Source organism: Entelurus aequoreus, linkage group LG07, assembly GCF_033978785.1.
Source record: "Entelurus aequoreus isolate RoL-2023_Sb linkage group LG07, RoL_Eaeq_v1.1, whole genome shotgun sequence".
Taxonomy (NCBI): domain Eukaryota; kingdom Metazoa; phylum Chordata; class Actinopteri; order Syngnathiformes; family Syngnathidae; genus Entelurus; species Entelurus aequoreus.
The window spans coordinates 3,514,312-3,531,853 of NC_084737.1; the positions used below are offsets into that span (position 1 = coordinate 3,514,312).

The 17,542-nt window shown below is 37.2% G+C and overlaps 1 protein-coding gene across 1 annotated transcript in view; it reads left to right on the plus strand.

The window, feature by feature from the left end:
• The window catches only part of LOC133653278 (ATP-binding cassette sub-family C member 4-like), a 113,343-nt gene that overhangs the window by 80,472 nt on the left and 15,329 nt on the right, over positions 1–17,542 (plus strand). The window contains exons 17-20 of the mRNA XM_062052383.1: positions 11,605–11,642; positions 15,294–15,397; positions 15,471–15,617; positions 17,155–17,234. Coding sequence (XP_061908367.1) covers positions 11,605–11,642; positions 15,294–15,397; positions 15,471–15,617; positions 17,155–17,234 — 369 coding nt within the window. The remainder of the gene's footprint in view (positions 1–11,604; positions 11,643–15,293; positions 15,398–15,470; positions 15,618–17,154; positions 17,235–17,542) is intronic.

Genomic DNA, 17,542 nt, shown 5'->3' on the forward strand with positions numbered 1-17,542 from the left:
GATTGTGCGTGCTGCTGCTCCACTAATAGTACTAACCTTTAACACTTCATTTTACTCATTTTCATTCATTACTAGTTTCTATGTAACTGTTTTTATATTGTTTTACTTTCTTTTTTATTCAAGAATTTTTTTTAAATGTATTTATCTTATTTTATTTTATTAATTTAAAAAAAAAGGACCTTATCTTCACCATACCAAATTAGGCATAATAATGTGTTAATTCCACGACTGTATATATCAGTATCGGTATCGGTTGATATCGGTATCGGTAATTAAAGAGTTGGACAATATCGGATATCGGTAAAAAGCCATTATCGGACATCCCTACTTGTGAGTGTTGATGACACAGCTTTGCAACACTTGATATTCTAGTTTCAAGCATGTTTTACTCAATATAGCTCATCAAATCTCAGCAACAAGCTGTAATATCTTACTGACATCATTTAGCACCAAAACACTTAAAACAAGTAAAACACTCTAACATAAAATCTGCTTAGTGAGAAGAATGATCTTTTTAGACAGAAAATAAGCAAATATCACCCTTATTTGAGATCATTTATCCTACTTAGATGTCAGTTTTGCATCCATTTTTGCTCGTCTGACAATTTTGATGCTGCTATTATGTCGACATCTAGTGGACGATGTCAGGAATACAGGTCAATGGCCTTGAATTATAGTCTGAAAAGAAGGTATGCGCAGCATTTACGTCTATGACCTAACACAACATGTCATGGTCACACATAATAAGCTGCTCACTCAACTTTTGTGGGCATTATGAAAAAAAAAAATGTTCACGCCCCATAAAAAAACCTCAAATTGACACCCATTGTCAATCATTACAAACAAAGCATGATGGGGAAAAATGCAAAACACTCCACGCTTATCCATGTTTGGCACATTTTTAGCTGCATGATATTTCTGATTGATTACAAAACTTGAAGGAGGTCCTCACCAATGTTCCCTCTAATTCAGACCTGGGCATTCTGCGGCTCTTTGTGCGTCCCTGTCCGGCCCGCGTGAGGCCAATTATAAATTAAAAAATACATTTTAAAAAGTATCTATGTCGAGTGTGCAATACAACGGTGCTGCTTTTGTTTTGAAAATCGTTATTTGTATTACTTCCGTGTGAACGTATGCGCGGGCGTGATTGTGAGTGAATGTGAACAACTGCAATCACAAATTACAAAATAAAGTTGAAAAAACATCTACCGTATTTACTTGAATTGGCGCCGGGAATATAGTATTCGCCTGCCTAGAATTACAGCCGTGTTTTCAACAAGACATGGACTGCCAAGTAACGTTCCCTCTAAGGTGCGCGCCTGCGCAATTGCGCACTGCTCAAGCGTCCGCTGCGCACAGCAAATATATGCCGCGCACCAAATCAAATCCCATCTGAATTCTAAACAAAATAAACACATTTATTCCGTGTAATTTTGCAATGCAACTCTGAGTGACAGTGACAACAAGCGGCCCTAACGGTGTTCGTCAACACCGTTCAATTATTGTAACGTCTATCGAGATGCTTCGAGGACAGGAATTATATCCATCACTTTATTGAGCAAAACTGTTTATATTCGGCCATAACCACACCAAAAACATGAGTAAAACAATTCTATCTGGAAAAACTAGTCATTTTCTGCCGTACAAACCAGGCCAAAAGCAACTTGTCATCTGTCACCAACACGCAACCACTGGTGCGTTTATGGCCACACAAAAAGTCGGACAACTCAAACACCACACAAAGTTACACTATGACTCCTCAGTCATACGTGTGCTTATTTTACTGTCATTTATTATTAATGTTCATTTATTTATATTAGTCATGGAATGCTGTTACACACACTATGTTGAAGTATTACTATTATTATTAATTATTATTATTATTATTATTATTATTTATCTTACGGTATATATCAAAAATAATATTGAGCAAAATTTAATTGAAATATTGTCGATGTGGCCCTCCAGCAGCACACCTGGCCCAAACCTGACTAAATAACAACTTACATCTCCATCCATCCATCCATTTTCTACTGCTTGTCCCTTTCGGGGTCGCTGGAGCCTATCTCAGCTGCATTCCGGCGGAAGGCGGGGTACACCCTGGACAAGTCCCCACCTCATGGCAGGGCCAACACAGATAGACAGACAACATTCTCTTATTATTATAATCAAATGACAGCAGTCATTTCCATTTCTAATAGAAGTGTTTAGGCCCACTTACAATGACAATAACAACAAATATTGTTTTTCATGAACTTGTATTGTTTGTCTGGGTGGAGGTCCTGCTTTGGAAATAGTTTGTAGCCCTTTCAGACATTGCATTTAGTTGCCATTAAAACATCCACATATTGCACAATGAGATGTAAGCAGGGGATCATGTGTACATTCCTGCAACTTCCTATATTTTTATTAGTATTTATTTAATATACTAACAGCATTTCATGATTCATATTTATAAATGAAGATTCCTAATAAATGACGCTAGAATAAGCACACGTTTAATTGGTAAATCATAGTGTAACGAGCTGGAATAACACTTTATGTGCGGTGTTGGAGTTGTCCCACTTTTTGTGTGTCTGTAAACGCATCACTGGCTAAGTGCCACATGTGCATGTGTTGGCGCAAGTGAGAAAGAGCGAGCGGCTGCTGTTGATATAACAACTTTTGGTCTGGTTTGTACTGCAGAAAATAACCACTTTTGCTAGATAGCATTTTTTTTACTCATGTTTTGGTGATGTGTTTATGGCCGACAATAAAGAGTTTTGCTCAGTAAAGTGATGGATGGATTTCATGTCCTCAAAGCGTCTCGACAGACGTGACAATATTTGAACAATGACGACGAAAACTGTTTTCTCTGTCGTGTCCGTGTGTCGAAAATTGTTATGCGCTTATTTTGTTATTAGATTTTGTGCGTGGCATAGATTTGCCGTGCGCAGAGGACGCTTGAGCAGTGCGTAATTGCACAGGCGCGCACCTTAGAGGGAACGTTGGTCCTCACAGAAGTAAACAAAGCAGAAGTCGACCTTTCATATACTCTTAACGTCCAATGAATTATTCATGTTATATCCATTATATTAATATAATATGTAGATCAGGGGTCACCAACGCGGTGCCCGCGGGCACCAGGTAGCCCGTAAGGACCAGATGAGTAGCCCGCTGGCCTGTTCTAAAAATAGCTCAAATAGCAGCACTTACCAGTGAGCTGCCTCTATTTTTTAAATTGTATTTATTTACTAGCAAGCTGGTCTCGCTTTGCCCGACATTTTTAATTCTAAGAGAGACAAAACTCAAATAGAATTTGAAAATCCAAGAAAATATTTTAAAGACTTGGTCTTCACTTGTTTAAATAAATTCATTAATTTTTTTACTTTGCTTCTTATAACTTTCAGAAAGACAATTTTAGAGAAAAAATACAACCTTAGAAATGATTTTAGGATTTTTAAACACATATACCTTTTTACCTTTTTAAATTCCTTCCTCTTCTTTCCTGACAATTTAAATCAATGTTCAATTAATTTTTTTTTTATTATTATTGTAAAGAATAATAAATACATTTTAATTTAATTCTTCATTTTAGCTTCTGTTTTTTCGACGACGAATATTTGTGAAATATTTCTTCAAACTTATTATGATTAAAATTCAAAAAAAAAAATCTGGCAAATCTAGAAAATCTGTAGAATCAAATTTAAATCTTATTTCAAAGTCTTTTGAATTTCTTTTAAAATTTTTGTTCTGGAAAATCTAGAAGAAATAATGATTTGTCTTTGTTAGAAATATAGCTTGGTCCATTTTGTTATATATTCTAAAAAAGTGCAGATTGGATTTTAACCTACTTAAAACATGTCATCAAAATTCTAAAATTAATCTTAATCAGGAAAAATTACTAATGATGTTCCATATATTCTTTTTTTAATTTTTTCAAAAAGATTTGAATTAGCTAGTTTTTCTCTTCTTTTTTTCGGTTGAATTTTGAATTTTAAAGAGTTGAAATTGAAGATAAACTATGTTTCAAAATGTTATTGTCATTTTTTTCGTGTTTTCTCCTCTTTTAAACCGTTCAATTAAGTGTAAATATCATTAATTATTAATAATAACATAGAGTTAAAGGTAAATTGAGCAAATTGGGTATTTCTGGCAATTTATTGAAGTGTGTATTAAACTGGTAGCCCTTCGCATTAATCACTACCCAAGAAGTAGCTCTTGCTTTCAAAAAGGTTGGTGACCCCTGATGTAGAGGCTATATATATATACCGGTAGTTACTTTACATGAACACATTTTTGTAGCCCAATGCGGGCCCCAAGTTTTTAGTTGAGTCTTTATTTGAAGGGACAATGCACAGAAACATTAAGCTCAAAGACAGATATGTTCTGTACCAGATTATAGCTAAATAGCTCATTTCCATCTGCAGTCCCTGGCTACCTAAATTAAAGGGATACAAAATTCATGCAATAAAATCATACTATAGCATGTAATCAAATTAAGTTATGAAGTTGATGTGTCAATCATAGTGGCCACCTTATTGACCGTGTGAGCAGCTTTGATTGCTCCAAAGCCACTTTTTAACTTCAATTGCGAATGAAGAGTAACCTGTTCCATTCCTTTATATGAAAAGGCTGATTGTACAGTTACGCTACACCGTTTCCTGGTGGAGGCTCGTGTGTTTCTAGTTGTCACAGCAGATGTAAACTGGACAAAGTGCTTAAGTGGCGCTGGTGCCGTGTTGTTTAGGATTCGATGGGCCGTTCGTATTGATGCTAATCTTTGAATGTTAGCTAAATTTAACAGTCTATATTTTTAGAGTACTAAACAGTGATGGTGGTGTTGTGGTTTTCGGTGAAGGATTTTGAGGGATTGTTTGTGCAAAGTTTCCAATGGCCTCAGTGTCATTTTGCTTGGCTGCGACCGACATGTTATACAATAACAAAAAGGAGACATAATCATTGCATTAAAATAAGTTTGAGCTGCCTCCAGTGTTAATGAATTCCTGATACATTTGAACATGTTTATGTTGTATTTAAGACTCTGGCACATCTGTTTGATATGTTTTTTAAAGCCAAGTGTTGGCTCCAAAATGACACCCAGGTAACGATATTCACTAACGTTTTGTATTATTTCCTTATTAACAGTTATATTTGGAAAGGATGACGTTTTATATTTGTTTACAAAATACATTGTTGCCGTTTTCTTCATGTTTAATGTAAGACAAGAGTCATGTAGCCATCTTGCCACCAAAAGTTTGGGCACCCCTGGTTTATAGCAACTATTAGTAGCCAGCGAGAAGATCTTTTTGACATGACAGATGTAAACGGGAGTCACAACACCAGAAGTGTATTCCTCGGGGGTGCGGCTGTAGGGTGGAGTTGCGAAATGGGAAATAGTTTGAATTTTATGCATGACGAGTAGCTCAGAAAGGTCAGCAAACAGGCGCTACAAAAATGTCAACACGTAACATGCCGTTTAAAACAAAGCAAGTTTTAGATTATAAATGATATTTTGTGAAAAATACTCTAGTACACGCTGCAAAAAGTCAGTGTTCAAAAACAAGGAAAAAAAATAAAAATGAGGGGTATTTTATTTGAACTAAGCAACATTTTCTGCCAATAGAACAAGAAAATTTGGCTTGTCAAGACTTTCCAAAACAAGTCAAATTAGCTAACCTCAATAAACCCAAAAATGGCTTCAAATAAGTATATTCTCACTAATAACAAGTGCACTTTTCTTGGTAGAAAAAAAAAAAAAAGAGACCTTTTTGCTCAATATGTTGAAAAATATTCTTAAATGAAGTAAATGCTAGTGCCATTATCTTGACATAATGATATTACATTTCTTGAAACCAGCAAACTTATACTAAAAACAAATTTATTGTTGTTAATGGAAAGGCAACAAGGCCAGCGCTTGTTACTCTCGGCGTTTCCTAGCCGCTCAGGCTAATCATATTGTCTAAAAATGCTTCTTTCCATCGACAACATGACATCATCACGCCAAGTGCTTGCTCTTTCAGTCAATTAGTACGCGAGGAATATATATATACATTAGAGATGTCCGATAATATCGGTCTGCCGATAAATGCGGTAAAATGTAATATCGGAAATTATCGGTATCGTTTTTTTTATTATCAGTATCGTTTTTTTGTTTGTTTTTTTGTTTTTTGTTTTTTATTAAATCCACATAAAAAACACAAGATACACTTACAATTAGTGCACCAACCCAAAAAACCTCCCTCCCCCATTTACACTCATTCACACAAAAGGGTTGTTTCTTTCTGTTATTAATATTCTGCTTCCTACATTATATATCAATCAAAATCAAATCGGAGCTTTATTTGTCCATTCTTAACATGTACAAGACACATAAGAACTGAAATTACATTTTCGGCACAATCCTGCTAAGAGCAGACATACGTTACAGGGAGACAAGACGGGACCGCCAACAGATCAGCCACTTAGGGCGCTCCTTAAAAAGGTGGGAAAAAGGTGACATTGGGGAAGGGGGGGAAGAGTAAAAAAAATATCAGTCTGAGGCTGGACCCTCAGGAATGGTCCAGACTGAGTCCGAGGAAAAAACCTCACATAGCATGGCACACATAAACATGGTACATGTAATCACAACAACTCGCAACAGAGTCATCCAACAGGACTTTGGAGGCCGGCAGCTGCTGTTGAGCGCTACTCAGCCCCCACAACCCCGGAGGAATTAAGCAGTGGTGAAGGCGTTGATTTGGGGAGGGGTGTGTGCGTGCATGTATGCCCAATTAACTTGGGTGAGATGTTGGAATTGTCTTTATGGGCCGAGGCCGGCCCCAAGAGTTCAAGAGTTCAAGAGTCCGACCCAGGTGCTTTTGAAAAAAAAGGGAAAGGTCAAAAGCGTCCATCTTTGAGGAGTCCTCAGGGGAGTGTTTTCAAACAGCCTGTTCCTCAAGGCCATTCGAGGGAGTCAAATCGTAGATTAAGATGTTGTTTTTTCTTCGAGCAGTCAAAACAATGACATTCCTGCTCTATATGCTGGCTCTGACAATTCCAATTTATTCTTTCTCTAACTTCATCAAGATAGAATCTACCTTGCGATTCAAATCAGCAATTGCTCCAGTCTGTGATCCCACAGCACGACCCAATCCTTCCATTGCGTTGAACAGCCTGTTGGCCCCTTGAGTGGCTGCCATCGTCTTCCCAATTTGACGATACACCAGAGCAATGCCCAGCCCAATCAGCAAATGCCCTGCGATCACAGCTCCAAATAGGTAGATGTCTTCCACGTCCTCGATGGAAAGGACTGAGAGGCACATGATTCTCCAAGTATTCCAGGAATCTCTCACGTACCCCGCAGCAATGGTTCCATCAGGGCAGCCAGGCTCCCCCGAACCTCTTTTCCTTGTCGAAAAGACTGTGTCAATTGCGTCGAGAGTCCAGTTGATCAAATTCATTTTGATGTTTAGATTTGAGGACAGCTCAAGAAAAGAGGCTTTAAAAAGTTTAGACAAAGACAAGGACACAAGAAAGCAAGTAGCCATGTTTGCTATCATTGTGACGCCAAGTTGACCTACTTTCTAAAAATGAGCATGGAATTCCCGATGACGCCATTCTGAACCAATACAATTCGAGTTTTTAAACCTGTCCCGACGTAAACAAATCCGGCTTGTTGCTAAGCGGTCGCTGTGAGGCGTACCCTCATTGGTTGAATCACCCCGCGCGGTGCATTGTGGTGTCATGGCAGCGCCCGGATGAAAAACAACACAGTCATTCGAGCGGAATATTTGGTGAAAAAAGGTGATTTTCGAACATTTAATTATTATTTTTGTGGATAAGTTCGACTGTTTTCCATTCCGTAATGGATTCAGAAGGTGGAGAGGGTACACAGGCGCTTGCAAGTGCGCTAAATTCACTGCAGTCTTCTTAGTGCTGCTGGTCAGGAATATGACGGACAGCTGACCAGCTGACAAACTGACCAGTGAACAACAAAACTGACATAACAGTGTTGACATTTTTGTACATAACCGTTTTCAATAGAGTTGAATATATATTTTTCCTTTACACATGGGATTTGACTTTAATTGTACCGATTTTGGTGTTGCTACAAGGACTTTTAAGGTATGGTTGCTATGGAGTTTAGTTTTGGAACATTCTTATTCTGGAACAGTAAACTTTAAGCTGCTTTTTCTCAAAACGGACCCTCAAACTTGGTAGACTTCAGTCGGATGTAACTCGGTCATTTTCTGTCCGATTCCAACAAACCCATATATCATATATCAATATATATCAATACAGTCTGCAAGGGATACAGTCCGTAAGCACACATGATTGTGCGTGCTGCTGCTCCACTAATAGTACTAACCTTTAACACTTAATTTTACTCATTTTCATTCATTACTAGTTTCTATGTAACTGTTTTTATATTGTTTTACTTTCTTTTTTATTCAAGAAAATGTTTTTAATTTATTTATCTTATTTTATTTGATTCATTTTTTAAAAAAGTACCTTATCTTCACCATACCTGGTTGTCCAAATTAGGCATAATAATGTGTTAATTCCACGACTGTATATATCGGTTGATATCGGTATCGGTTGATATCGGTATCGGTAATTAAAGAGTTGGACAATATCGGCATATCGGATATCGGCAAAAAGCCATTATCAGACATCCCTAATATATATATATATATATATATATATATATATATATATATATATAAATATATATATACAGCCCAGCCCCCAGAATGAAAGAAATGTCACATGTTAAAAGTTTAAATATTAACTGTCAGTTTACTGTACTGTGCCAACTGTACTACTTTATGAGTACGTACACTACCGTTCAAAAGTTTGGGGTCACATGTAAATGTCCTTATTTTTGAAGGAAAAGCACTGTACTTTTCAATGAAGATAACTTTAAACTAGTCTTAACTTTACAGAAATACACTCTATACATTGCTAATGTGGTAAATGACTATTCTAGCTGCAAATGTCTGCTTTTTGGTGCAATATCTACATAGAGGCCCATTTCCAGCAACTATCACTCCAGTGTTCTAATGGTACAATGTGTTTGCTCATTGGCTCAGAAGGCTAATTGATGATTAGAAAACCCTTGTGCAATCATGTTCACACGTCTGAAAACACTTTAGCTCCTTACAGAAGCTACAAAACTGACCTTCCTTTGAGCAGAATATATATATATATATATATATATATATATATATATATATATATATATATATATATATATATATATATATATATATATATATATATATATATATATATATATATATATGTGACCCGTGCTGGCAAAATGAGTCGGAATGCGCACAGGCTAATTTTGAGCTACAGGCAAATAAGTGAAAAAAATGTATCTTGGTTGAAATTGAGATTTTCACAAAAATGAGTCCATAAAGCCACAATCTAGCGATCCCAATCATGGAAATAGCAAGAAAACATCTTAAATCACCTTTATTTGAAGGTTTTGTACGAGGTATGTCTTCAGAAATGAGTCCGTTGTGTTAAAATTCCTTGAGAAAATGAAGTGTTTTCAAGGCTCACTGGCGGCAATAAGGGGGAATCCCCCTAGCCATGTTTGCTATCTTTGTGACGCCAAGTTGACCTACTTTCTAAAAATGAGCATGGAATTCCCGATGACGCCATTCTGAACCAATACAATTAGAGTTTTTAAACCTGTCCCGACGTAAACAAATCCGGCTTGTTGCTAAGCGGTCGCTGTGAGGCGTACCCTCATTGGTTGAATCACCCCGCGCGGTGCATTGTGGTATCATGGCAGCGCCCGGATGAAAAACAACACACAGTAATTCGAGCGGAATATTTGGTGAAAAAAGGTGATTTTCGAACATTTAATTATTATTTTTGTGGATAAGTTCGACTGTTTTCCATTCCGTAATGGATTTAGAAGGTGGAGAGGGTACACAGGCGCTTGCAAGTGCGCTAAATTCACTGCAGTCTTCTTAGTGCTGCTGGTCAGGAATATGACGGACAGCTGACCAGCTGACAAACTGACCAGTGAACAAAAAAACTGTGACATAACAGTGTTGACATTTTTGTACATAACCGTTTTCAATAAAGTTGAATATATATTTTTCCTTTAGACATGAGATTTTACTTTAATTGTACCAATTTTGGTGTTGCTACAAGGACTTTGAAGGTATGGTTGCTATGGAGTTTAGTTTTGGAACATTCTTATTCTGGAACAGTTAAACTTTAAGCTGCTTTTTCTCAAAACGGACCCTCAAACTTGGTCGACTTCAGTCGGATGTAACTCGGTCATTTTCTGTCCGATTCCAACAAACCATATATCATTTTGAAGGTCTTTAGATGGAGAATGTGGAAATAACAATAACTCCGTTTTTAAAATGTCCTCATTGTGACTCATTTTGCCAGCACAGGTCACATATATACTGTATATACAGCCCGGCCCCCAGAATGAAAGAAATGTCACATGTTAAATGTTGAAATATTAACTGTCAGTTTACTGTACTGTGCCAACTGTACTACTATATGAGTACGTATTTTATATTGTTTCATTGAAAATAAAACTGCAAAGTCCATTTGGCTGTCATCCGTTTTAATTATTAGACACAATTGTGTCAAAGTCATGATTTTTTTTGTTCATGCTTGAAATAAGAAATTATTACTTTAAAAAAAAGTAGTTTTATACTTGTGAGTGTTGATGACACAGCTTTGCAACTGTTGATATTCTAGTTTCAAGCATGTTTTACTCAATATACACTACCGTTCAAAAGTTTGGGGTCACCCAAACAATTTAGTGGAATAGCCTTCATTTCTAAGAACAAGAATAGACTGTGGAGTTTCAGATGAAAGTTCTCTTTTTCTGGCCATTTTGAGCGTTTCATTGACCCCACAAATGTGATGCTCCAGAAACTCAATCTGCTCAAAGGAAGGTCAGTTTTGTAGCTTCTGTAACAAGCTAAAGTGTTTTCAGATGTGTGAACATGATTGCACAAGGGTTTTCTAATCATCAATTAGCCTTCTGAGCCAATGAGCAAACACATTGTACCATTAGAACACTGGAGTGATAGTTGCTGGAAATGGGCCTCTATACACCTATGTAGATATTGCACCAAAAAGCAGACATTTGCAGCTAGAATAGTCATTTAGAACATTAGCAATGTATAGAGTGTATTTCTGTAAAGTTAAGACTAGTTTAAAGTTATCTTCATTGAAAAATAAGGACATTTTACATGTGACCCCACACTTTTGAACGCTAGTGTAGGTCATCAAATCTCAGCAACAAGCTGTAATATCTTACTGAGATCATTCAGGACCAAAACACTAACATAAAATCTGCTTAGTGAGAAGAATGATCTTATCAGACAGAAAATAAGCAAATATCACCCTTATTTGACATATTTCATCTTACTTAGATGTCAGTTTTTGCAGTACAAACAGCTTGCAGTAGTTTTATGAAGTAATGTAATATTATACCGAGGAGAGTGGACTTTTATGGCGTTTCCTTCAAACTGCTTCTCCGTCAAGCACACCATCAGCAGCCTCTCCATATTTCCATGACTCAATGTCCGGCGTTTCGATATTACCATTGCAATGTGTCAAATGGATGAGAGGAACTAACTTTGCATTTTGCAGGTGGCGTTCATCATGCAGGACTGGTGGCTGGCTTACTGGTAGGTGTGGGAAAAGTCCTACCAACTTGTACTTTTTAGCTCACATATACTGGCAAGTTTGAATGGAATTGTGTGTCGTGACTAGAGATATTATCGGCCGATAAATGCGGTAGAATGTAATATCGGACATTATCGGTATCGGTTTTTTTTATTACCAGTATCGTTTTTTTTTTTGTTTTTTTTTTTTGTGGTTTTTTTTATTAAATCCACATAAAAAACACAAGATACACTTACAATTAGTGCACCAAGCCAAAAAACCTCCCTCCCCCATTTACACTCATTCACACAAAAGGGTTGTTTCTTTCTGTTATCAATATTCTGCTTCCTACATTATATATCAATATATATCAATACAGTCTGAAGGGATACAGTCCGTAAGCACACATGATTGTGCGTGCTGCTGCTCCACTAATAGTACTAACCTTTAACAGTTAATTTTACAAATTTTCATTAATTACTAGTTTCTATGTAACTGTTTTTATATTGTTGTACTTTCTTTTTTATTCAAGAAAATGTTTTTAATTTATTTATCTTATTTTATTTGATTCATTTTTTTAAAAAGTACCTTATCTTCACCATACCTGGTTGTCCAAATTAGGCATAATAATGTGTTAATTCCACAACTGTATATATCGGTTGATATCGGTATCGGTAATTAAAGAGTTGGACAATATCGGCATATCGGATATCGGCAAAAAGCCATTATCGGACATCCCTAATCGTGACACATAATAGAATTCAAAGAGGAGCGAATGAAACGGCTATTGATAATCTTGCACGACAGATACGGCTTTAATTGGCGCTTGTTCCTCAAAAACGTGCATTGCCAAACATCATCACCCTTTGAAATAATCAAAGCCAATTTAGTACGTGCTTGTCGCCCAAAACAGGCACCATTAAATGAAACAGATGTCATGGAAAAAACATAGTTTTATGACGTAATCTAATATTAATGTACACCATTTACTTTTTGAGAGGCAGGGGTTGGCAACACAAAATGGTGGGAGAGCCATGTTGGACCAAAAAATACAAAGAACAAATCTGTCTGCAGCCGCAAAAGAATGAAAAGCCTTACCGTATATAACGTGTGTTATCGTGACAGATATAAGTTAGAACCGTATGCTACTTTATGTTACAAATGGCAACAGCGGAGAATGAACGAGCCACAACAAGAGAATAGAAAAAAAGGCGCTTATTGACAACGGCGCTGACTACAATGGCAGACGCGCGCACATTTTCGGGACCTATGCAGATCCCAAATACATATCAGCAGGTAGCAATAGATGAGAAAAGTTGGTTTTGCATATACGAAACAAAACGCTAGATAATGTCTCTTAATAGGTGCAAATATGTTGAAGCACAGTACGTCTGACTATGGTAGCCGTAATGCTCCACGATCCATCCCAGCCGTGCGGCTTCGTAGCTTACCAAAGTCGTACTAAAACGTTTTGACAAGATTTTTGAGCGCCGTGTGTAATGTTCTATATTCTCAATCAAACATCAAAGTTTCGGTGTTTCTTGCTTACGGGTACTTGCTCGCGTCATTTATTTATTAACAGGCAGTCCAAACGTATCTCTTATGTGTGGCTGCCATCTACTGCTTACATTTATCATTACACCACGTGCCAGATAAAATTGCTTCGTGGTCGGTAAGCACAACCAGAATGAATACGTACATTAGGCGCACCGGGTTATAAGTCCTTTTTTTGTCCTGTCCAGCTTCTCAGACATATCATATAGTAGATGTAGATGCCCGTATCGGCTGTTCACATTTACTTGACAAAAGAGAAGTGTGCGATACTTCTCTTGTTGCCTTATTTGTATTTGACTTTATTAAATGTATTTATATTATCATTTGGTGCAGCCGAGGGGATAGAAAGAGGAAGAAAAGGAAGACAGAGGAGGGAATTGTGGGGACAAAAGGGGGATTAGACAGAGAGACAACAACAACAACAGCAAACACAACAACAACAACAACAACAATAGAGCAACATCAGCAAATAGGACATGTACAAATATGATGGTAAAAGTGATAGCAAAGAAGCAGTTAGCAAAAATAAACAATAATACAGAAATGACAATGAGCATTATTATACTACAAATGGAGCAATACAGATACCAATAGAAGTATCACTATTGATAATGAACAATACTTGACCTCTATCATCAACAATACAGTTGTTCAAATGCAACAATACATATACGTCATGATAACTAGAGATACAAAAAAAGCAGAAAAATGGAGGGGAAGAAAGAGAAGCCAGCCATATTAACCTTGTAGATTGTTATAGTAACAATAGGTTAAGCTTTGTCAGTGTGCCATGTCAGTGTTTCCCACACATTCATTTATTTGTGGCGGCCCGCCACGAAAGCGTTAAGGCCGCCACACAAAAAAAATATATATATATATATATATTGTTTTTTATTTAAAAAAAAAAAAAAAAAAAATTTTTTTTTTGTGTGTGTGTCCTGTCAAGCTTCTCAGGCAAATCATATAGTTGATGTAGATGCCCATATCGGCTGTTCACATTTACTTTACAAAAGAGAAGTGTAGGATCAAGATTTTTGGAGCTCTTTGTTCAAGTTTCAAGTTTCAAGTTTATTCACAATACCATAGAACAATTTCAATAGTAGTGAATATCATTTAAAGATATTGGTAAGTGAAAGGGTCCCCCAAATAAGCTAGAAGAAGCTTTTGACAGGGGGTCCAAAGGACAGTATATACATGGAATGATGAAAAATGGTAGCAAGCACAACAACAACAACAAAAACAAAAACAAAACAACAACGCTATATGATAAACACAAGATAATAGTACTAAAGAAAGCATACACATACACAGTGGATCAGATGTTTGATGAAGCTTTGTGTCTATCTACCACCACTACTGTGTTCTGTTTATTTGTTACTGACTGTGGCAGGACATCTGTTTCACTTTATGTTGCTGGTAAATAATATGCTTGTAGTAGTAGGCTAAAGTTAAATGATTTAGTATGCACTAATTAAAGGGGCAGAGCTTTAAGAGACATTTTAGCTTTTATATTTTTATAAGATATATTTTTTGTAAGAACCACAATTAATAAATATATTTCAGTGAATAACTTATTGTTCAAATCTGTATATAAATATGTACATAAAGTGTTGTAGTTATATTGTAAAATGGATGGATGGACGTTTAAAACAAAACTGTTATTATTAATTAGTAAGTATACATTTTTTTAGCCTTTTTAGAGAAAATCATATCATTGTAGTAAACTATGCAAATTACTCGATGATGACATGGTGACCACGCCCATAGCCACGCCCCCACCGCCACAGGTATCTTGGCAGTTTATGGGAAACACTGCATGTGTTGTACCCAGTTTACCCTAGGGTTGTCCATTTTTGAGAAAATGAAAGGGTTTTAAGTGCGCCTCTTAGTCTGAAAAATACGGTACTAAGATTATTATTTGCATTTTATTCTTTGACTGAGTTTACATCAGCTGAGTCGTGCAGGCTGTCCAAGCATTTTAGTATTTTTCTTACAAAACAACTGCTGGCCTTTCAAAAGATACTGTGTTCATGTTTGAAACCCACATAGATATTCATTCATTCATCATAGCATGCGCAGCGTTAGCTACACAACGTGTTGACATGAGATGACTTTGACAGGTCCAAGGTGCAGAGGAAGCTAGAACTCAACAGCACCCTTGGTCATAACGTCAGTGAAGTGACCAAAGAACTGGACCTTGGATTCTACCTGGGCATTTACGGAGGTGACGTGCACACCTTCTCCCCGCGTTGTTTGCATTAGTCTGACCCACTCCCTCCCCCCCCCCGCCTTTGCAGGATTCACCGGCGGCATCATCGTCTTTGGCTTCTTGAGGTCTCTGATGATGTTCAACGTGCTGGTGAGGGCCGCACAGGCGCTGCACGACAGCATGTTCACCGCCATCCTCCGCACTCAGGTGCGCTTCTTTGACATCAACCCCATCGGTGAGTCAGTGACGAGGATGTGACAGGTCCTTCCCGGATCTTTTGTTCCTGACTGTGGATGTTTAGTATCAATCAATCAATCAATGTTTAGTACACAAACAAAACAAGCTTCTCTGGAAAAGTAGGACATTTTGTTTCGGGGTGTGCCGATCTGATATTGATATGGTTCCAAATCAGCAGAAGAACAAGTTTGGTGTTATATCTGCAGCATGTTTACTTGTGCAAAGCCAGTTAACATCTAAGTGTCCACCAATAAGCACACAAGGGTCATTTACAAAAGGTAAACATGGTGTCCAAACTACGGCCCGCTAGCGTCTTCAATTTGCCCCGTGAGACGTCATGATATCAATCAAGCATGGCTGCTTTCAAATTAATCGGAAAGAACTAGGCAGGCTCTGAGTGCTGTAAATTTGCTGCCATCTTGTGGACAATGTGAGTAAATTGATCAATCACCCTTGAGTATACTTTTGAAATGTACTTATATGACACAATCCAAACAACCTACCCTCATCACGGTGCAAAAAAATATATATCTTAAATACCAGGCAGGCTCTGAATGTTATAGATTTGCTGCCATCTTGTGGACAATGTGAGTAAATTGATCAATCACCCTTGAGTATACTTTTGAAATGTACTTATATGACACAATCCAAACAACCTTCCCTCACCATGGTGCAAAAATATATATATATCTTAAATACCAGGCAGGCTCTGAATGCTATAGATTTGCTGCCATCTTGTGGACAATGTGAGTAAATTGATCACATAAAAAACACAAGATACACTTACAATTAGTGCACCAACCCAAAAAACCTCCCTCCCCCATTTACACTCATTCACACAAAAGGGTTGTTTCTTTCTGTTATTAATATTCTGCTTCCTACATTATATATCAATATATATCAATACAGTCTGCAAGGGATACAGTCCGTAAGCACACATGATTGTGCGTGCTGCTGCTCCACTAATAGTACTAACCTTTAACAGTTAATTTTACTCATTTTCATTCATTACTAGTTTCTATGTAACTGTTTTTATATTGTTTTACTTTCTTTTTTATTCAAAAAAATGTTTTTAATTTATTTATCTTATTTTATTTGATAAATTTTTTTAAAAAGTACCTTATCTTCACCATACCTGGTTGTCCAAATTAGGCATAATAATGTGTTAATTCCACCACTGCATATATCGGTTGATATCGGTATCGGTAATTAAAGAGTTGGACAATATCGGATATCGGCAAAAAGCCATTATCGGACATCCCTATTAATTATTAATAATAACATAGAGTTAAAGGTAAATTGAGCAAATTGGCTATTTCTGGCAATTGATTGAAGTGTGTATGAAACTGGTAGCCCCTCGCATTAATCACTACCCAAGAAGTAGCTCTTGCTTTCAAGAAGGTCGGTGACTCCTGATGTAGAACGTCCGGTGGGCCGGGTTGAAAACCTTCATGGACCGCATGTGGCCCGCAGGCCGTATTTTGCCCAAGTTTGTGCTAAGTTGTCTTTTGTTTTCAACCCTTTTTTGACATCAGGTAGAGTTTTGAACCGGTTTTCCAAAGACATCGGCCAGCTGGATAGCAACATGCCTTGGGTCTTGGTGGACTTCATTCAGGTAAACTCCATGTCAGCACAATTGAGATTGTTCTTGAGCTGCTACATGAACGTCACACATCTGTTAGCGTTCTTGAGCTGCTACATGAACGTCACACATCTGTTAGCGTTCTTGAGCTGCTACATGAACGTCACACATCTGTTAGCGTTCTTGAGCTGCTACATGAACGTCACACATCTGTTAGCGTTCTTGAGCTGCTACATGAACGTCACACATCTGTTAGCGTTCTTGAGCTGCTACATGAAGGTCACACATCTGTTAGCGTTCTTGAGCTGCTACATGAACGTCACACATCTGTTAGCATTCTT